The sequence below is a fragment of the Pantherophis guttatus genome, chromosome 1, assembly GCF_059756535.1.
Source record: "Pantherophis guttatus breed Tessera chromosome 1, ASM5975653v1, whole genome shotgun sequence".
NCBI lineage: Eukaryota > Metazoa > Chordata > Lepidosauria > Squamata > Colubridae > Pantherophis > Pantherophis guttatus.
Window position 1 is genome coordinate 147800428 of NC_142063.1, and position 22335 is coordinate 147822762.

The window sequence follows — 22335 nt, forward strand, 5'->3', positions numbered from 1 at the left end:
CAAAAAAATAAAATGAAAGGAGCCCCAGCATAAGTGATATCACTTCACAGGGACAAAAACAGGCTATGTACAGAATTTTCTTAAATATTCTTTCCAATGCATCTCTGATGATGAACTATGATCATCATTAACTTCTACTAAAATTGAGTTAAGGATCTTTCTAACATCTGAATGACTTGGCTTCCTAAAAATGCATGTCTTGGAAGACAAGACTGGTCTGATTGCCTTCCGATGTGCATAATTCTCTGATTTAATCCTAGCTTAACATAATCAAAGCTCATTGTTAATAAATGATCTGTCTTTTGACAAACTTTCCTATAATATGAGTGCAGATCATGCTAAAGAAGAATTATCTTGATAATGAACCCAGTGTAAAGGTGTACTGTTATTGTTATTTATTTATTATTATATTTATGTCACCATCCTGATAACACTGGCTTGTCAGCGCAGAACTTCCAAATATTGGAAAATATTTCTAAGAAATTTCAACTGTTCAGATTCCACTAGTGCAGAATTGTGATACAACCTAATTTGTGTATCATATAGGAACCAGCTTGAGCTTAATCCAAGAATAGTGTGAGTCGTATGTGAGGCCTCACAAGAATATTATAAAGACTGCATGGTTGCAGCAAAAATATTTGTGCACATTTTATGAAACTGTGTGTATCATATTATGTTGTTATTGGATACCCTTTTGATTGCAAAGAGCCACACTGAATATGTGGGATGAGGACATTGTTAAGGGCAGCAATTGGAGGATCTTGTCTTAAACCTGTATGGATGACCTGGGTTGCTTTTCCCCAGTGGTGAAATCCAATTTTTTTTACTACCGGTTCTGTGGGCATGGCTTGGTGGGTGTGGTATGGTTTGGTGGGCGTGGCAGGGGAAGGATACTGCAAAATCTCCATTCCCACTCCACTCCAGGGGAAGGATACTGCAAAATCCCCATGCCCACCCCACTCCTGGGGGTAGGATATTGCAAAATCCCCATGCCCACCCCACTCCTGGGGGAAGGATATCTTCATTCCCACCCCACTCTGGGGTCAGCCAGAGGTGGTATTTGCCGGTTCTCCGAACTGCTCAAAATTTCCGCTACTGGTTCTCCAGAACCTGTTAGAACTTGCTGGATTTCACCCCTGCTTCCCCCCCCCTGAAATTTTTGGGCTAGGAAGGACTAAGCAACTCTGGATGACACAAAAAGAATCTTTTAAGGGGATACATACATGCAACCCTGGGATTATTAGTTTCAAAACATATTTTTATATGAATACAATCATTTAGCCTGAATCCAAGGTTAAAATGCTCTTTTGTGATTGAAAAATGCCAAGCTTGCAGGACAAGCTAAAACAAAGGGAAACAAAGGGATAATTTTTTTTTTTTAAAAAAAACTTTTTAAAATACAAATCTGGTGTTCTCAGTGCTGTAGTTTTTTAAAACTGCAGGCTGGGTTATGCAAATACTACTGCATCACATTTGTTTAGCGTCTGTGAACCTGAAGGAAGGTTTTGAGTCATACATTTCCTTCTTCTCTGTTTTCTTTCATTATATTTAAACAATCAGAAGTGGTATCATTTTAATTGTTTCCTGGGTACTATATAAAGATATACTTTGTCAAATAATCTAGACCTTATTTATTTGTGAATAACCCAATAGCTTTTTAAAAACCATTACTCCGGCTTCATGGCAAACTAGTAATTGGGAAAGTGACGGAGTCTTCTTGTTAGCTATTTAGGAGGAGATGACAAAAAGGAGCAATAGTAAAGCTGACAATAGCTACGGCTAGGTTTATGATGCATTGATAAGTACTAACCCCGATTCAGTTTTGTAAAGACAAATCCTCCTTGAAAACCAGTTTTCCTGGCTAGATGGCTCCTTAGGCTACTTTACAATAGGCATGTCCAACCCACAGGTCACAGGTAGCCCTGGATAGCTAGCACTGAGGGTCCACAACATGGAAAACTTTTAACATTATTATGTGATTTATATATATTATATGCGGCCCAAGACAATTCCTCTTCACTCAATGCAGCCAAGGCAAGCTAAAAGATTGGACACTCCTGCTTTAGAACATATGGCAAGGAATCCTAAGGCATTGACATCCATGAGTCCATTTGCAAAAAAACTCTCCACTTTCAAAATGTTCTCTCCTCCACTCTCTTCCGTGTTTAAGAGGGGAAAACATAGTCTAGGCAAATTCCCAATAATCTGTCAGTTCAGCCATACAGACTACTGTATAGTGCAGATTGCTGACAGATCTCATTTAAACGGTCTTTTAAACGTTTGCAGTGAACAAATGAGCATACTATGTGCTGCAGGGTTTGATATGGAAATACATTTTAAGGAAGATTCTGTATATATCTGCACAAAGTGTTTCTGCACATAGAAAAGCGCCATGGAAAGCTTGGGATAGCATGTGGAACGTGCGCCATTCAGAATGAGCATTCAAATATTTGTCTGGACTGTGTCAAATTTTATTATAATGCGGTTGTGTGGAGTCTATCGTCCCCTGGTGGCAAAGGAAAGTATCTCTAATGTAAAACCACTAGAAATTATTTAAACGTTTGTATAGTAATCTGATGTTTTCCATCACAGAAGTTGTGCTTTACAAACCAGTTACTTGACACTGATCCAGAGATAATGGTTTTGAGCTTTTTAAGTATGCTCGTCATCCAGCTTTTCCTGCCTTAAGTTGGTTGTTAAAACTTAGATAATTTCTTCTAAGACCTACATTAGTAACATGTTAAATCCGTGATGGCGAACCTATGGCATGCATGCCGGAAGTGGCATGCAGAGTCATTTTTCTGGGCACGCGAGCTATCGCCCAACTCACCTGCAGCTGTGCATGTGTGCGCCCCAGCTGGTGCTTGGGCCTCCGATGCGCATGCGTGCAATTCAGGGGACCCAGCTGGTCTTCAGAGTTCCCCTGCACATGTGTGCATATTTGTGCATGTGCATGAGAGTACTGGTGCACAGCATGCACATGCGCAGACAGTGTTTGCACGCGTGCATTGCACGTGCAAAAACCACACGCATGCGGAGATGGTGCGAGTGTGCGCACAGCGCATGGTGGGGCGCATATGCGAAAGCTGTGCGCATGTGCAATGGTGTGTTTGCGTGTGCAGTGCATAGTGGGGTGTGCGCAAAAGCTGTGTGCATGTGCTGATGGTGCGGTTGTGTGCACAACGCACGGGGGAGGAGCCGCGCATTAGCACGGATGGCACAAAGTGCGCGAAGCACGGGCCTGTTTGGCACTCTGTGAGTAAAAGGTTCGCCATCACTGTGTTAAATTAAAACAAAACAAAAAGAACAAAAAACATTGCTACCTTTATTTCTTTGTCGGTAAATTTAAATTTAACACAAAATAGTTTGTCACGGAAGTGACTGCCTGCAAAGGCTCCTGGATTGGGGCTGAAAGGCAAAAGTAGAAGCAGTATGCTCCGTCCCAGTGGTGGGATTCAGCCAGTTCGCACCACTTCAGGAGAACCGGTTGTTAACTTTCTGAGCAGTTTGGTGAACTGGTTGTTGGAAGAAATCATTAGGGCAGAGAACCGGTTATATTATTATATTATTTGAATCCCACCACTGCTCCGTCCCATATTTGGTAGACCAGGTTGCCCTGATAGACCGGTCCCACCGGAAAAACACTTATTGCTATCAAAAATGTAAAATAATGATTGCTAACAAAATATGATGAAGTGCCAGATTAGAATAGACCTCATAACCTTCCAGTAACATTTCTCATGTAACTATAATCAATAGGTGGTATGAAACATGATATTAACCAGGCCTGGACATCCCTTTGATCCTCACTGTCTCCCAGTTAAATTAAACCACAGTTAATCCATTATGGTTTTGAGTCAACTAGTTGTTTTGAAATGACTGTCTGAAGCTGATTTAAAGTTTTGACTGGTTTTGTGTATGTTTTAATTGAGCCAGAATATAAGGGCCAAAGAAGGGAGAAACAAAGGGAAAGCTAATAAGGAAAGATATAATTATGCCTCTAATTTCTGGCTGTTAAACTCAGCTTTAGGATTCCAGGAAGCAAGTGCCCAAGCTAGTCCAAGCTGCTGGTTCAGAAGTACTAAGAAAGCACCAGCAAATTTGAACGGAACACGTAGCATCTAGCATGCTGCCATTGAAATCACTTTTTATTCTTGGCTCAGTACTGTGAAGGGTGAAAAGCAACCCCTTTCAGTGCTTGCAAGTCAGAATTAGCAAGGGAAAATGATGCTATTTAATCTGTGGGGTCCTTGCCGCTCTATGAGTTTAGTGTTTTTCTTGCAGACGTTTCTTTACCAAACTACGTAGCAGGGGTGAAATCCAGCAGATTCTGACAGGTTCTGGAGAACCGGTAGTGGGAATTTTGAGCAGTTCAGAGAACCGGTAGCAGAAATTTTGAGTAGTTTGACGAACCAGCAAATACCACCTCTGGCTGGCTCCAGAGTGGGGTGGGAATGGAGATTTTGCAATATCTTTCCCCTGGAGTGGGGTGGGAATGGAGATTTTGCAGTATCCTTCCCCTGCCACGCCTACCAAGCCACACCCACAGAACCAGTAGTAAAAAAAAAATGGATTTCACCACTGCTAGGTGGCATTATCAGTGCGCTGATGATTATGTACATTTTAATCTTCCTCCAGTATTTCCAGACAGCAGGGATAAAAAGGCATAATACTTTTTCAAACTTCTTTAGCAGCCGAATTTAGTATGCTACCAATTGCACTATCAATACAAGATCCAATTCTAGACTCCCAGATTAGAGTTTCTGTACATAATATCCATATTTTTTTTCAAACATGCGCAAGATATTTAAATATACAATGTAAACTATGGATGGGGTTTTAAAAAATGTCTACAATAGCCTTCAATGCAAGAAAGAGTATTAATGATCATGGAGTGTAAAGTTCTGTCTTTGGTTTCTTTATAAGAGGGGTGGGGAACTATGCCCCTTTTATGTCTTGTGGACTTCAACTCCCAGAATTCCTGAGCCAACTATGCTGATCTCAGGAATTCTGGAAGTTGAAGTCCACAAGTCATAAAGGGGCCATAGTTCCTCACCTCTGCTTTATAGCATGCCTTCAGTTAGCAAACAGAAACAGTGCCTTTACTTTCTCCTCTAGGAATGCAAGAACTGGAAAGGGATGTTTGTTGGACAAGCCTGTGGCCATCATGAGCCTTACGTTCCAGATGTCCTCTTCTGGTCAGTCATCTTATTCTTTTCTACAGTCATACTGTCGTCCACACTGAAGCAGTTCAAGACTAGCCGATACTTCCCAACCAAGGTAATTTTTTAAAAAAATCAAATCATGAAAGAAATATTGCAAGCACCTGATGCAAGACATGGTTACCCCTAACTCATCTTGGTTCTGCAGTGCGGGACAGCATTTTAAAGACGTTTAATACCTTTGGGGCATTGATATCTGAGAATAGCAATGGAGACGAGAGAAAGTATGTTTTAACTTTTCTTCTTGTTCCAAATTTGGCAGGAATTAACTTTCAGCAAAATAAATAAATCAGGAATTTTAAAATTTAAATGTACAGATAGTCTTCGACTTTGCAATGCCCCACAGTCATGCAAATAACCCAATTTTACTATTGTAGAATAGAATAGAATAGAATAGAATAGAATAGAATAGAATAGAATAGAATAGAATAGAATAGAATAGAATAGAATAGAATTTTTTATTGGCCAAGTGTGATTGGACACACAAGGAATTTGTCTTGGTGCATATGCTCTCAGTGTACATAAAAGAAAAGATACGTTCATCAAGAATCATAAGGTACAACACTTAATGATAGTCATAGGGTACAAATAAGCAATCAGGAAACAATATCAATATAAATTGTAAGGATATAAGCAACAAAGTTACAGTCATACAGTTGTAAGTGGAAGGAGATGGGTGATGGGAACGATGAGAAGATTAATAGTAGTGCAGATTTAGTAAATAGGTTGACAGTGTTAAGGGAATTATTTGTTTAGCAGAGTGATGGAGTTCGGGAAAAAACCTGTTCTTGTGTTTAGTTGTTCTGGTGTGCCGTGCTCTATAGCATCGTTTTGAAGGTAGGAGTTGAAACAGTTTATGTCCAGAATGTGAGAGGTCTGTAAATATTTTCATAGCCCTCTTTTTGACTCTTGCAGTATATAATTCTTCAGTGGAAGGCAGGTTGGTTGTTGATCCAATGCTGTGGTCATTAAACAAATCAGTTATTCGCTATGACCAGGTTTTGCTGAAAACTAGAAGTAAGTGTCAGTTTTCAGCAAAAATGTAAAACGTGGTTGTGTGCACATGGGATGTTGCAAATGGCTTGAAACGCAAGTCGGTTGCTGAGTACCCAAAATGCAGTTACATAACTCCAGAGGGCAGCGGTCATCAGAACTTTGGAACTATGCCTGGAGAGTCCATCGTAAGTCAAGGGCTATCTGTATGTAGTATGCTCTAAGTGTCAGGTCCTCCTTAGGGATAACATATCTTAACACAACAAGGCAGCTTTAGGCAAATTTGTTCCTGAAGCCAAAACTCAAACACATTTTTTTTTTTTGCTTTAATTTATATGCCGCCCTTCTCCGGAGACTCAGGGCAGCTTACAATGCGTTAAGCAATAGCCTTCATACTTTCGTATATTTATACAAAGTCAGCTTATTGCCCCCACAAACTGGGTCCTCATTTCACCTACTTTAGAAAGGATGGAAGCCTGAGTCAACCTTGAGCCTGGTGAGATTCGAACTTGAAGTAATTGCAAATAGCAGTTGTTAATAACAGTGCTTAGTCCACTGTACTACAGGCTCTTGTGCATCCTGTGGTTTGGTGCTAACTTTTTGATAGCCTGTAGAGTTATGGATTGCTTTGTAGCCAGCCTTATACCAAATCTACCATTGCTGCTTTCTCACAATTCAATCTTCAAGTATTTCAAAGGGTATTTAGCCAGCCTTCCCAAACTGCTGCCCTCCAGACAGATAAAGTGTGTGTGAGAGAGGGAGAGAGAAAGAGAGAGAGGGAGAGGGAGAGGGAGAGAGAGAGGTTTTTGTTGAGTAATTATGAGAGCAATTGTACATTTTTTAGGTTCACAAAGAAGACTTTAAAGAACAACAAAGGTGCTTCACAGGTAGTTTGAAGCAGTAGTCACCAACTGGTCGTCCGTAGACCACTGGTGGTCCGCGAGAAAATTTTGGAGCTCTGCAGAAAAATTATTTGCATTTTTATTTTTCACTAAATACTATTTATCTTTTTAAAAAATTCATATTAGTGGTCATATTATATTAGGATTTAAAATTATGAATTTAGTGGTCCCTGAGGTCCGAAAGGTTGGTGACCCCTGGTTTGAACCACTTACTCTCTAAGGTTGTTGAAATCTTCAACAGCCCTCCTAGTAATTGCTTTTTCTTCCTGCTCATCTATGAAAACTCTTTGCATTCTCAGTGATGATTGGCTTAATATTTACAGGTACGGTCTGTGATAAGTGACTTTGCTGTCTTTCTCACCATCCTATCTATGGTGATAGTTGACTATTTCCTTGGGATCCCATCACCAAAACTTCAAGTTCCAAATGTTTTTAAGGTAATTCCTTATCAAGTTATGCTAGACCTCACAAAAACGTGGCATTGGTTTCAACCAATGCATCTTATAGCTATTTCATGCTAGGGTTCATCGAAATATCAGGGATATGAAGTTTGTATAGTACATTTTTAATGGAGGAATTTAAGAATAAACTCAAAGAGTAAATGAAATACAGATTGCTTTGCTTAATTAAGCTTAGTAAGGACTTCCTTGCCCCGCTCCAATATCCATGTTAAATCCCTAAAGATCTTGCATATTAACTGTGGAGTCCTGTATAGATTTTTAAAAATATGTTCCTTAACACTTACTTTAAGAACAAGCACTGTGGACATTTGAAATTTGCAAGGATTATTATCTTAAAATTCGGAACCATCACCAGTGCTATTATAATGGTCTGAACCTAATGTAAAACATTTTGATTTTATAACACATAGTATATTTTGCCCTTTCTTAGAGGGCAAATGATGTTCTGATTTAATACGTTTCAACTGTCTGAAATGTGCTTGAATTCTTTTAGCCTACTAGGGATGACCGTGGCTGGATTGTCTCACCCTTGGGTCCCAATCCTTGGTGGACAGTCTTAGCTGCTTTAATTCCGGCTCTTCTTTGTACCATTCTGATATTTATGGACCAACAAATTACAGCTGTTATTATAAACAGGAAAGAACATAAGCTAAAGGTAAGAAAGTAACTCCACCGAAGTTATTTTAACCTTTTACTTTATGATTCCAGGCTCTCTGCATATTTTTAAATGCAAATTACCATATTTTTCAGACTATAGGAGGCATCCCCCCCAAAAGTGGGTGGAAATGTCTGTGCATCTTATAGAGTGAATATTGCGGTGGGGGGGGGAAGAGGGTTGGTGTGGCACCGATCAGCTGTTCTAGATGACAGGGATTGCCGCCGCTGCCTATCGCTGTCGTGGCCCGTTTGCGGCAATTGCCAGCAAACAGGTGGAGGTGAATGGGCCGTGGCAGTGAACAGGCCGCTGCGGCGGGGAATAGGTAGCAGCTGTGGTGAATGGGACACAGTGAAGGGTCAGCAGAGGCAGAGGCAGATTTTTTTTCTTGTTTTCCTCCTCTAAAGCTAATGTGCATCTTATAGTCTGGAGCATCTTATAGTCCGAAAAATACGGTATCTATCTGACAGCATTTAAAAATAGGCATTTGTATCTTTCACTACAGATTGTCGGTAGAGAGGGGAATATATTTCTTGATGCAAAAGGGGGTTAATGCATGTCACAAACTGTGTTTTTTTTTTTTTTTTTTTTGTTAGCATGAATAGGCAAACCTGCTTCAGCATAGATGCTATTCCATAAATATTGTCTGGTGGACCGTTTATGCAATAATTCTATACATCCGATATGAAGATGTAATTTAAAACTGCTTCCAACGTACTTAGTGGACTCTGAGGTTGTTTTGAATTGCATTGTAGACCAGAATATGAAGAAATAAATAACAGTGATCCTGTAAAACAATCTCATCAAAATTAATGTCTCCTGGATCATTTGGGTTACAATTTCTGTCATCCATACTCTAACTTGGCTAGCATCTAGAGCACGGGTGTCAAACTCACGCCATCACGTTGCCATCATGTGATGTTTCATGAAGTTTTTCCCATTCGTGGAGCTGGGGTGGGTGTGGCTTGCTTGTGACTCATCTGGCCCACAGACCGACAGTTTGACATCCCTGGTCTAGAGTGTTGAAAGTTTTAATCTAAGGTTATTAGATTAGGAGAAATGGGAATAAAATAACACCCTTGAAATAGGACAATCTATCAAGCATTGGGCTGTGGTTTCTCACCTGGACAAAGAATGTATAGAAGAAACTGAAGATACATCTGTTCTTGTGTATGACTGTGAATATTTCCCATCCGGTGCCTTCTAGATGTATTGGACTACAGCTCTCGGAATCCTATCTAGGACAAAAGATATTAGATTGAGAAAAGTTGATACACTATAAGAGAAAAAACAGGAGAAACCTTAATACAATTTCATGTACTTTTCACTTACTGGCATGTAAACATTTATTAAGTGCAACTATTGGTTCATATTCTAAATAGATGTTGGCTCCTATCCTTCTAGCTTTGTCTGTTGTCACCTCTGTTTTAACAGAAAGGCTGTGGCTATCACTTGGATTTGCTGATGGTGGCCCTCATGCTTGGCGTGTGTTCGATCATGGGCCTGCCTTGGTTTGTGGCTGCCACTGTTCTGTCCATCTCTCACGTGAATAGCTTAAAGTTGGAATCCGAATGTTCAGCTCCAGGAGAGCAGCCCAAATTTCTTGGCATTCGTGAGCAAAGGGTCACTGGGCTCATGATATTTGTCCTTATGGGCTGCTCAGTTTTTTTAACCAGAGTGCTTAAAGTAAGTATACACTTCACAAAACCAAACTAAAAATGAATTGCACATTATGTATATCTGATATCAATTTGGAACACTTAGGTCCTATAAACAAATGATACTTTTGTTATGCACTTTTTTGTCCATTTCACAATAAAGCATATGTTTTGGACCTGGAAGTCCATGGGTACAAATGTTGGGTATTTCTATTTTAAACAAAGGATTTTAGGTTGCAAAATATTAGAAAGGTAGCTGGGTGAGATCCTGGAGAACTGCTGTCCATCCAGATAGACCTGAGCTTCATAGACTAAATATTTGACTAGAAAGATATTACCGGTATCATATCTTTATAATCTAATTCAATATGAATAATACCCATTCAGTAATAATTTGAATAATTCTAGTAATGGTTAACTCAAGTTCCCTGTGCCATATAGAATCTTCAACATTTCAATAATGATGTAATAATTGGCATTTCATTTAATAAATTCACAAAAAAGATATGGCCAAATTCAGAGGATTGTTAAGGTAAGCTTTTTTCCCCTCTGCTAACAGCTGACCAGCAGCTCATTTTAAAAAAATTATTATATTTGAGTTGAAAAACCTTGCTGGGCATGATAGAATTTCAAGAGAAAATTTTCTTTCTGTGAAAAAAGCTGAATTTGAAGCAGGGTGGCGGTCAGAGATTTTGGAAAACATTTTATGTATTTATTTATGTATGTATTTATTTACATTTATTTGCTGCTCAACTCCAGTGGCTGGGCTCCCATAATATTTTAACCGTGGTTTATTGAACAAATTATGGTGACCTACTAAAGCCATACATTGTAACCCACAATTTCTGAGTTCACTCATTAAGTTAAGTCAAAAAAACCCAATAGAGCATAGCTCCCCATATGAACCTTGCAGGCTGATGTTACAGCAATGAAACATCATCCATAAAGGTGGACAGTGTCACCTTCAGTCTGCTCTTGTGTGAGTTCTTGATGGAAAAATACATGAATAAATAAATTGCCAGGTTCTTCATTTTTTCATGCCTCCTGTCACTACCAATTTACTGAAACGATATACATTTTCCTTCTACTCTTTGCAGTTTATTCCCATGCCAGTACTTTACGGTGTATTTCTTTACATGGGTGCCTCTTCTCTCAAAGGAATTCAGGTAAAGCGGAGGATGTGAAATATTTTATGTTCCCGTCTCTTTTTTTGCTGTGGTCAACACAGCCAAGTTATTATTGCTTGCTATGCATTATTAAATTGGACACAAATGTGAAAAAAGTACAACCTACATAAAAAGAGGTGGCTAAACTTCAGCATTGATAGCAAAACTCTGAGTCATAACTCTAGACTGCCAGAATTATAGCTTGCATCTGACATATTCCTGGGCCTAAGATCCTGTTTCCTTTCCCACCACATTTCACCGTGTGTTTCCTGGTTAGGAAACTTAGAGACACAATAGCTAGTAAGGACATTTCAGCTGTATTGACAAATAGCATCTTTCATCCGACATCCACTATGAGATGTTGGGTTGTCAAAATTCCCTGTTTATTGGATTCTTTCAGAGAAGCCAAGAATTTTTTTGCTTGTTATTAATGCTAATATAGTGGTGTCAAGGGAAAGGCACGATGGAAGTTGCATATCTGTAGGGGAAAAAAATCCTCGTAGGTAGTTAAAATGAAGACTAGTTATTTGTAAGAGAAAAAACAAGATCTATATATTGACAACAAAGAATACCACCAAATGTATAAAATGAAATTTCAGTAAAAGAAATAGATTTACTACAGTATGATTTCAACAAATCCCATTATACATATCATTATGATATATTTTTACTATAAATGTGTGTTTGTGTGTGTGTGCACGTGCATGCCCGCACATGAGGAAGGGGGGGAGAACAGGTTTGAAAATGGCCACTTCCTCTCTTTCAGGTGAATCAGTCAATTTTCAATCGTCAGTGAGAAAAAAATCTGTCTGCTCCATCCCTGAGTTCCAGAAATGGCTGGAATGGCTGCTGCCAAATTATTTTATTTTTTATTTATTTATTTATTATTTATTTATTTATTTCATCAAGCATGTATTTTATGAAAGATACAAGTGTAAACATAATTGTAAATGCATGAAATGGATACGAATAAAAGGGAACATTAGGACAGAGACAGTAGGCATGCTGGTGCGCTTATGCACGTCCCTTACAGACCTCTAAGGAATGGGGTGAGGTCTACAGTAGACAGTCTAAGGTTAAAGTTTTGGGATTTGGGGAAGAAACCACAGAGTCAGGTAGTGCATTTCAGGCGTTGACCACTCTGTTACTGAAGTCGTATTTTCTGCAGTCTAGTTTGGATCAGTTTACCATGAGTTTGTATCTATTGTGTGCTCTTGTATTGTTTTGGTTGAAGCTGAATATTTTGCTATGTTTGTCTGCATTCATGGATTTCAAACAGGTTTCCCCAACTTAGAGCCCTTTGGATATGTTAGATTTGAACTTTCCATTATCCCCAGTGAAGAGTCAAAGGTGATGCTAGCTGGAGAATGATGGTAGTTTAATTTGACCGCCTCTGGGAGGAAAGGGTTGGAGGATGGCTGTTTTATATATATGTATGTTTTATTTGTTATTTAAAATTTCATGTGTGTATTGAAAGAATGGAATTTAGATGCAGATCACAAGCAGAAGCAATAGCACTTAAACTTATATACTGCTTCTTAGTGCTTTAGAGCACTCTGAGACGTTTACAGAGTCAGCCTATTGCCCCCAACAATCTGGGTCCTCATTTTATCAACCTCGGAAGGATGGAAGGCTGAGTCAACCTTGAGCCTGGTGAGAATCAAACTGCTGGAAATGGGCAGAATTAGCCTGCAATACTGCATTCTAACCATTGTATCACCATGGCTCAAGGTGGATTATTTCTGAACTATTTCAATCTCACTCTGGATCTGCTAAAGAACTTCTCACATATACAGACAATTCTAAAAACTTTTCTGAATTATATTAATTCAGAAATTGTGAACCATAGGCATGCAAATTCATAAGCAGAGGTAGACAATGGACAAGCCTTTGTTATAGTAGTTGTCTAACCCTAAACATTTCATTTGACTATCTCTAAAGTAATGTCTTTTCCTAAATATAAACAGTTAGTCTGTTCTTTGTTAGCTTTTTGACAGAATCAAGTTATTCTGGATGCCTGCCAAACACCAGCCAGACTTCATCTACCTAAGACATGTTCCCCTTCGAAAAGTCCATCTCTTCACAGTAATCCAGCTGAGCTGTCTTGTGTTACTATGGGTTATTAAAGTTTCAAAAGCTGCCATTGTATTTCCGATGATGGTATGAATCCATTATTTCTGAATTCGTATAAGATTCAGTGTTGTCTTTAAGGGACAGTAGTCGCTTTGAGTATGGATGTGATTATTACTAAAAAAAAAATCATAGTGAAAAGATAACATTTCTCTTACAGATCATACCTACTTCATCCTATAACTCAGATAAATTACTTACATGCATATAGCAGTAATTATTAGTGTTGCTTGAGGGAATTTTGCAAAAATAATTTTAGAACTGTAGACTTTGACTTTTTCCTTCTAAGAAGAAATATGTCATCTGTGCCTGTCAATAATCTTACCATAGTATAAATATTTGGATTAGGTCTTGGCATTGGTGTTTGTCAGAAAACTCATGGACTTCTTTTTCACCAAACGTGAGTTAAGCTGGCTGGATGATTTGATGCCAGAGAGCAAGAAAAAAAAACTTGAAGATGCTGAAAAAGAGGTATGCTTACGGTGTCTTTTCTTTGACTTTCTCTCTTTGTTCCTTCTCCAATATTATTAACTAAGCTTACTAAAATTCTATTTTGAAGCAGCAAATCTAACGGGTGGCTCTGCAGATAAAGGCGGCCAATTCACTAAGAAGGGATTTGTATGTCATTTTTTAACATAAGTTTTTGGCTTGGTTGATAGGGCCTCTTGGTACATTTTTCATGCAAATAGGAAGTGTATTTCCATATGGAGTAGCCAAAGCGCTGATTTAAATATGAAGTGTTAAATGAAATAATTACTATCCACCCAAAGTTAAGTTATTCCTAGGAATCATTAAGATGTCAGTGATCTGTCTATGCTCAGTAATTCTCTGAAATAGTGCAGGTTTGGGCATAAGAAATAGGAAAGTCAGCATGAGTTAGAATGACCAGATGTTGGCTGCAAAAATCCCTATGGCTTCTTGATTATTCTCTTTGCTGCCATCTACTGCTTATCCAGATTTCTGCAGCTCAGAAGTGGTAGACTTAATATAAACATGTATCAATAGGTAGCGATTTTCCTGCTTTCAGATTTCTTTTAGCCAACTTTTCTGTGGATAAATAATTGAATCATGCACCCAAGCCCAGCTGTAGTGATATGTTCTGTCTCCTACAATGGGAAGTGTCAAATGTAGACAAGATATTTCTTTGGATTGTCCAGGGATGCATTTGTTTTGGTCTGATTTGTATGTTGCACTTTCTTTTTAGAAATATGAATGGTGGCAGAAAGGAAAACAGGAATAAGTGTGTTTTTTCTTTTCAATTGCTATATTTTCTGAGCCCCTATTTTTACATGTTATGGCATTACTAAATATTTGAGGCTATTATTAAACCTGCTCAGCTGTCAAAATCCTGGGAAGCTGTGAAGCTTAGAAATGACAAAATTAACTAGAAGTAACAATTTTTGACATGGAGCCTCTGGAATTTAATTGGAAAGGCACCATTATGCTGGCTTTAAAAATAGAAATCTGTTCCCCATACAGATAGAAATGAAGTTGACAAGATGTTTTTAAAAGTCTGATTTGACTGGATCAAGATTTTTCATTTTGTGGCTTGATCTTCAATATAACAGTAAATTTCCATCAATAGTAACCATTAAACATCAAGGTGGAAAACAATATTTATTCTCAGCCACTTACTATGTTATGGATTAATCTGATATTCCTAATTGAAATTAAATTTGATGCAGACATACATCCAATAGAAGGAAACCCTTTTATCTCAACGGTTCCAATTCATAATGAATTGGCGGTTAGTTTTATTTAACTCCCATTGAAGTAAGTGGGAAACTAACTAACTGGTATTGTTGATGTTGATGCAGTCATTTAAATGCATTTGTTCCACACCCCCCAAAAATAAATTCTTCCTCTGGCCACACAATATATATGTCATCATTACGTACAAAAGGTGCTTAGAATAGATTTGTTGTTATGAATCTGTATGGGCATTTTTATACCTTGATCACATTTAAATGCCGCTTTCTGTTATTGCCTTACCACACAGTTCTACCCTGTTTCCCCGAAAATAAGACATCCCTGATAATAAGCCCAATCGGGCTTTTGAGTGCATGCGCTAAAATAAGCCTCCCCCTGAAAATAAGCCCTCCCTGAAAATATTTAAACGCAGAGCTGGAAATTAGGTAAGACAAAAGAGGAGCCCCATCTTGCTCCACACACCCCAAAATAATAAGACCTCCCCAAAAATAAGCCCAAGCGCTTATCTCGGGGTTCAAAAAAATATAAGGTCTTATTTTCAGGGAAACACGGTTATGTTTATAAATAAACTTATTTTTTTAAAGGCAAATGCAATTTTAGGCTGCATTTATAGAAGTAGTATTTCTAAACCATGGAGAATAATAGCAGTTGACAAACCGAAAGTTTTACTATGTATTTCTTTTATCAAGTGTGACCTTTGCGCTAATAATACCTCTACTGCCTACTTGTCCAGCAGACTGAGTTTTAAAAAGCCTAAAAATAATTTAAAAATAGTTGATTTTTGAATGGAAACAATCTAGCAGAGACATCAAATTTTATTTGAGTGCAGTTGCTGTTAGGGTTATTTGTTGCCCGCTTTTCACTTAAGATTATAAGATTAATGCCAGATGACTGAATTTCAAACCCCAGGTCTCCAATAAGGCTTAAGAGAATATTTGTTAATATTCCTTAACCTTAATAAGGTTTAAGAGAATATTTGTAGCTCAGGGTTGAACTTAGGATCCTTGGTGCTCTCTGAGCTTGGTTGCTTTCTTGCTTGCAGACTGATGATGTTACTTAAATTGATAATGAAATGTCTGCAAGAAAACGACCAAGCACCAAAGATTCCATAATTGGTTTAAGCTTCCTGCCAATGGACAAAATCAGGGCAAGGGAATCAGTACTGTTTGGCTGAGCTGGACTGCTTGAAGGAGGAGAAGAATATCATGAAATGAAAGAAGATATAGAATGTTCCCAAAATGCAATTGTGTTATTTCTATTGAAATGAATAGAAATTACCCACAAAACGAGAGAAGTACTGCAAATGGACTGTCTACAGTATCTTCTAACTATATCTATCTCTGCATCTCTCTATATCATCTGGCTGTCTATCATCTATCTATGTCTGTCTATCAATCTATCTCTATCTATCTCTATCTAATTTCATAATTTTTATTTTCATTTCTCACTTTCTAATCCTGATTTGTACAGCAAAATTGGCAGGGGAGAGCAAATGCCGAACTTCTGGCACTTACAATTTCTAAGAGGATTTATGAATGAGAAAAATCACTGAAACGACATTTGATTTTCTCAGAACAATTTTTTTAAAAAAGCATTTGGATGGAAAAGAAGTGAAGAAATTATGCTCTTTTTAAGGGGAAGGGATTGGATCTGAAAATTGCAATATTGCCGCAATAATTTGTTGGTCAACCTCTCCATTTTTTTGGTCTTAGGAGGAACAAAGTATGTTAGCAATGGAAGAGGAAGGAACAGTCCAGTTGCCACTTGAGGGACACTGCAGGTAAACTACTCAGAACTAATTGTGTTCCCTGTTGGTGAGGAAATGAATCTTGGCTTCTCTTGATGCTTCAGAACCAAAAGAGATGCAATGCCATTGTTTCATAACTGGATTGAGGATGAGTGTATTTAATTATTTCCCCCATCCCCTTTTTCCAGTTAAACCACCATTAAAGCTATAAAAAATATTTCCCCTTTTTTATCCAGCAGGATTCAAACCAAATTCAGTGATTTCAATTGGGAAAAAAAAACCCCACTGCCTTCATTCTATGCTAGAAGAAAACCTTTGCATCTTCTTTGATTAAGATGATGATAGCCTTGGTACAAAATTAAAAAGTAGAGATTAATTATACATCTCCCAACTTATTTCTGGTTTGGCTCTTATTTGGAGTTAAACCTTTAAAAGTGCCTATTGGTCTATATATGGTAAAGCTGGATCATTTCCAGCCCAATAAGGAAGCTGCCTTAATTCCAGAGCTGGGCTCTTTCTACTTCATTATTGCTCATAGTCATTATTGCTCCAGGGGCTTCTGGCTGGTGACTCTGAGCCAGAAGCCCCTGGAGGTGCCAGGGATCAAGCTGGGGCTTTTGCCGTGTGAAAAGTAGATCCTTTGTCACTGAGGGGGTAGCTCTTCCCAATGGTATACAGTCACTCTAATCTGAAGTGGGAAAGGAAATTCGGAGGTGATGTATGCAAACATCACTGTTGGTGACTCCTGAAAGTAACCACCTTTTCCTGAACCCACATGGTAACCAGGAAAATGGTACAGGGTCCAGGAAAACAGGTGTTTGAATGAAGGTGGCACCAATAGGGTGAAAAGTAATCATTGAATGCTGTTGCCACTTTCTTAACTCAGCCAGGAAATCCATTACATCCTCAGTTTGTAACTGATTCACTCCAAACTGATTGGAGGGCAAATAATTCAATTCATTTGATCGAACGTTTTACCTTGAAGAGTGCTTTGATTGAATCTCCTTTGAAATAAATTGCTCACTGAAAGTTGCACACAGTTCTAGCAGGTAATTTGAACGAATACCTTAAAACAGACTGACGCACTTCCCCTCTGGCTGCACTAAATGGTAACATTCATAGTTTGATTGTGACTCTGAGCGTGCCAATTTTATTTTAGAGATGACCCATCTGTAATAAATATTTCTGATGAGATGTCAAAAACAGCTGTATGGAAGACAATGCTGATACCATCAGAAAATGCCAAGGACAAGGAGTCCAGCTTTCCTGCTAAAAGGTTTTTAAAATATTTTTATTTTATACAATTTTTAAAGGGGGGTTGGTTGACTGAATCAGTATACTGAGCTGAACAGGTTTCACTATACCCTTTATTTCATAATTCATGTTAGCCGAGGATCAAATATTTGCTTTGCTTAGCAAAGTAAAGGCACCATACATTTATTACTTAGATTTACATAATGTGATTATGGATGCATTCAATTGATTTTGGGAGGGGAATCCCCAAAGTATGCACAATGTAGTGTCAATCTGAAGGAAGAGTCTATAAAAGTGCACCCTAGATATGTACAAACTAAGCTATTGCATCAACATACAGCTTCTATAATAGCAGAGGTGACCTTTTGACCTTTCAGACATTGCTGACCAACAACCTTCAAGCAACCTTAGTCAAGGTGGCCAGTGACAAGGGATCCTGCAAACTCTAGTCTGGCAACATCTTGACATCAATAACTGCCCACAGTTGTTTTACAGGCCTTGGGGTATATAACTTGGGAAATAAGAGCCGCGGTGGCGCAGTGGTTAGAGTTCAGTACTGCAGGCTACTTCTGCTGATCACCGGCTGCCAGCAGTTTGGCAGATTGAATCTCACCAGGCTCAAGGTTGACTCAGCCTTCCATCCTTCCGAGGTCGGTAAAATGAGGACCCAAATTGTTGGGGGCAATAGGCTGATCTGTAAACCACTTAGAGAAGGTTGTAAAGCATTATGAAGCGGTATATAAGTCTAAGTGCTAAGTGCTAAATGTTCCTTTCTTACCCAAAACTAGGAGAACTCCAAGAGAATTTTCTAAGATGTAGAAATGGAGCCTAGAACAAAATATTGTAATGCATCTTTGCCCCCTTGAAAAAGTGCTTCTATTCAGGGATCATACTGGCTAACCTTGCTTTCCTCCAGAATACTAGAGGAATAAACTAGAAGAAGCTCAGGGAAATATTTCCACCCCATTCTCCTCTCTTGAGTCCAAGTGGTTATTTGCACTGGAGCTCACTGGATTGAGACAGGGATCTTCTCAGAAGCAATCATATTGAAGAACACATGTAGAATCCCTGGCACAGAAATCTCTGGACAGCACAGCTTGTGTGCCAACCATATGGATCCTGCTAGTCTTTTTGGACTAGCGTAAATCTTCAAGAGAATCGGGCTAGCTATCTAGAATCACCCTGGGGATCAATCTAATCCCCTGACACAGACACAGATTTTCATGCCTCATACATACAGAGTCCTCCATATGGGAAATTATTATACTAGAGGTGGGATATAATCTGTATATCATCTGTACCCCCCTTTCTTTGTAAAACTACACAACAGAAGGCTTAGCACACTTCTCAGATGCATTCTCCATTCTGTCCCTTCTTCTTTCCTGTTGCTCTTGTCTCAAGAAAAGAGCTTGTTTCTCTCAATATAATTATAGTACAGCAGCAGGCATTGTGCAACCTTTATAGACTCTTAAAACTAGCACAAGAGATGTGTGCTAATAATGCTAAAGGATTCCTTATGATGGGTCTGCTCAGTCCCTCCTGTCATCACCTCTTTTAAAACTGATCTGAATTACTGGGTGCTACAGAGATTCTGGACGATATAAACTTTCTCATATCAACCAGAATTGATCTATTTTCTGGTGTAATCTGATTGGGAAGAGCAGCAGGCATTATTTCTGCCTTCAGGTTTATAATCTAATAGATACAACACAGAGGACAGCAGGAGGGAAGGGAGTGGAGGGAGAGAAGTAATCAGGGGTGGGATTCTACCGGTTCAGACAGGTTCAGGCAAACTGGTAGCTCCGATGATCAGCTGGGAGCGAACTGGTTCGCTCCAATGATCAGGTGGGCCTGCCTGCCCGCCCCTGCGCTTTACTGACCTATATCTTCTCAGCTGACTCGTGCAGCAGAGCGGATTGCCGCGCCTCAGTTGTGTTACTCCCCAGCAGTAACACGGAAGGTACGTTTTTGTAAAACTGTGCACACGCGTGTGCAAAGCGCGCAATCACTGAACCGGTTGTTAAACCAGCAGGATCCCAACACTGCAAGTAATGGCACTATTTCTTTAAAGTAGACTGTGCTCCAGAGTGAGAACCTAATAGAATTGCTACCCCCGAATGGCAGAAAGAAAAGAGCTAAAGCAGGTGGACTTTCCAATCTGAATAAAATATCATAAATGAAAATGTAACATGCATATAAGTAACAATTGAAAAGGGCCCTTCCCATAAGAAGATGACTTGAAGTAGCTTACTTCTGAGTAGTCAGAGCATAGAGGGTATGGGCATAAGGAGCCCTCTCTCACTTTTTCCATCTTCCAAGGCTGCTAGGCCTCTGCGTAAAAGGCGGGTTTATTTGTGTGATAATCTCTGTGTAGAGTGTTGAGGTAAGTGAAGTCTTGTTTAACTACTGTTCCCTCAGTTACTATTCCTTCTGAATTAACATGATTTTCTACTTGATTGTTCCATTATCACATTCCTACCATAAGCTCCCCTTCCTAAACTCTAGAAGCTGATTTCCCAAAGGTAAGATCCTTTCCCAAACCTTTGTCTTGATTGTTACTGTGTGGTATCTTTTGATATTTTCACAAACATACTGCATATACATTTTGGGGAGACAAAATGCATTTCAAAAGGAGACGAAAAGCACATTTGGAAAACTGTGTGGATGCATCCAGCTTCATTTTACCAAATATCATGCATAACACTGACACATGAAACTTGGAAGAGATACTGGTTTTAGCCACAATCCTTCACTTTAATAAAGTAACAGGAATGAAAGATGTCAGTTGGAATCTTGGTATACTTCTTCCCCAAACCCCCAAAACTTTAACCTTAAACTGTCCACCGTTGACCTCACGTCATTCCTAAGAGGTCTGTAAGGGGCGTGCATAAGTGCACCAGCATGCCTACCGTCCCTGTCCTAATATTCCTTTTTACTCTTACTCTTTTCATGTATTCAAATTAAGTTTATACTTTTACTTGTTATCTTATATATGTTTGACAAATAAATAAATAAATAAAAAATTTTGTCACCCCAAAATAGCATGCTGCTTTTGCCATGGTCTCCCTCTCCCTCAGCAGCATAAACAAGACGATCTGTCCATGGTGGAGATTAATTCATACATTCCATTGGGTGAGATGCTGCAACAGCATAATTTCAAACCAGGATCAGCCTCGTCCTGCAGTCAGCATGGTCACTGGTGTTGTTGTTTTTTTTTCCCATGAAGGGAAGAATGTATTTGAGCAGTCATGTTTCTTTTTCTCCCCAAAATTAAGGATGGGAAGAGAAGCAGGCGTCTCTGGGAGCCGTACTGCTTTCATTTCCTCCCTTCACCATCCCCATTCATAAACATAAAATAAACCCCAAAAAATATTCATCTCCCACCCAATGCTTTCATGTCAACATGGCCTGTTGCACCTCTCTGGAAAATAGGCTGAAAAATAGCCTCCAATCCCCAACAGATGCCCATCCTGACTCTGGGCGAGTGGCTGTGGTCCAAGTCTACCTTGGATGAAAGATAAAATCACACCCAACTAACTTTTGTGCCATTTTGATCCTTGATGGAGAATGCCACCACCATACTTTGCCAAAGTGGGAGGTAAAATTCAAACTACTGTTCCATCCTGCCATTTTCCTGGCTTCTGAATGTATCAGTTAGGGTAACATTTTAAAGTTTCCTTGGGAAGCTTGGCACTTGACTAAACAATAATTAGCTCCCAAATGTCTCCCTGAAAGGTGCATTTTTAATAGCTTAGGAGAAATTTCCTGACAGAACAATTAATCAGTGGAACAACTTGCCTCCAGAAGTTGTGAATGCTTCAACGCTGGATTTTATTAAGAAGAGATTGGGCAACCATTTGTCTGAAATGGTACAGGGCAGTGATGGCTAACCTTTTTGCCAAAAGAGTGAGAGAGCGTGGGGGGGTTTGTGTGTGCAGGTGCCCACACCCATAATTCAATGCCCTCCCATGCCCCGCCCCCTGCATGCATGTGCGACCCCCCCTGCGCTTCCCACGCATGACCTCCCAGAGCCTCCGCGTGAGACCTGTACTTACCTGGCATCCAAAATGGGCCGCATGGAGACTCCTGGGAGGGGAGGTGTGGGCGGGGCTAGCCAAAAAATCAGCTGGCCAGCGCGCATATGTGCACCGGAGCTGAGCTAGGGCAACGGCTCGCGTGCCCGAAGATATGGCTCCGTGGCATGCGTGCCATAGGTTCGCCATCATGGGTAGGGTCTCCTGCTTCAGCAGGAGGTTGGACTAGGAGACCTCTGTTATTCTGTAAGCTTCAGCAACAAGAGAAGAGCCTGTGCTGACAGGAAATTGTAAAGTTAGAAAGAATAACAAAGAATAATAAAAGTATAACAGAACAGCAAGTCTTTTCAAGGAGCTCTAGATTCTGAAAGGGCCTGGTTGTTAGAATGTGGGATCAGTATGT

The 22335-nt window shown here is 39.3% G+C and overlaps 1 protein-coding gene across 9 annotated transcripts in view; it reads left to right on the top strand.

Annotated features, from left to right (window-relative positions):
- The window catches only part of SLC4A10 (solute carrier family 4 member 10), a 185324-nt gene that overhangs the window by 156471 nt on the left and 6518 nt on the right, over nt 1–22335 (top strand). For 8 of the 9 annotated variants that reach the window (XM_034426222.3, XM_034426261.3, XM_034426229.3 and 5 more), the window contains 9 exons: nt 5119–5280; nt 7441–7554; nt 8072–8233; nt 9668–9919; nt 10989–11057; nt 13044–13217; nt 13536–13658; nt 16610–16677; nt 17804–17920. In XM_034426222.3, coding sequence (XP_034282113.1) covers nt 5119–5280; nt 7441–7554; nt 8072–8233; nt 9668–9919; nt 10989–11057; nt 13044–13217; nt 13536–13658; nt 16610–16677; nt 17804–17920 — 1241 coding nt within the window. Of the gene's footprint in view, nt 1–5118; nt 5281–7440; nt 7555–8071; nt 8234–9667; nt 9920–10988; nt 11058–13043; nt 13218–13535; nt 13659–16609; nt 16678–17803; nt 17921–20383; nt 20421–22335 lie in introns of all 9 variants that reach the window. The other variant, XM_034426236.3, reaches the window with a different exon arrangement.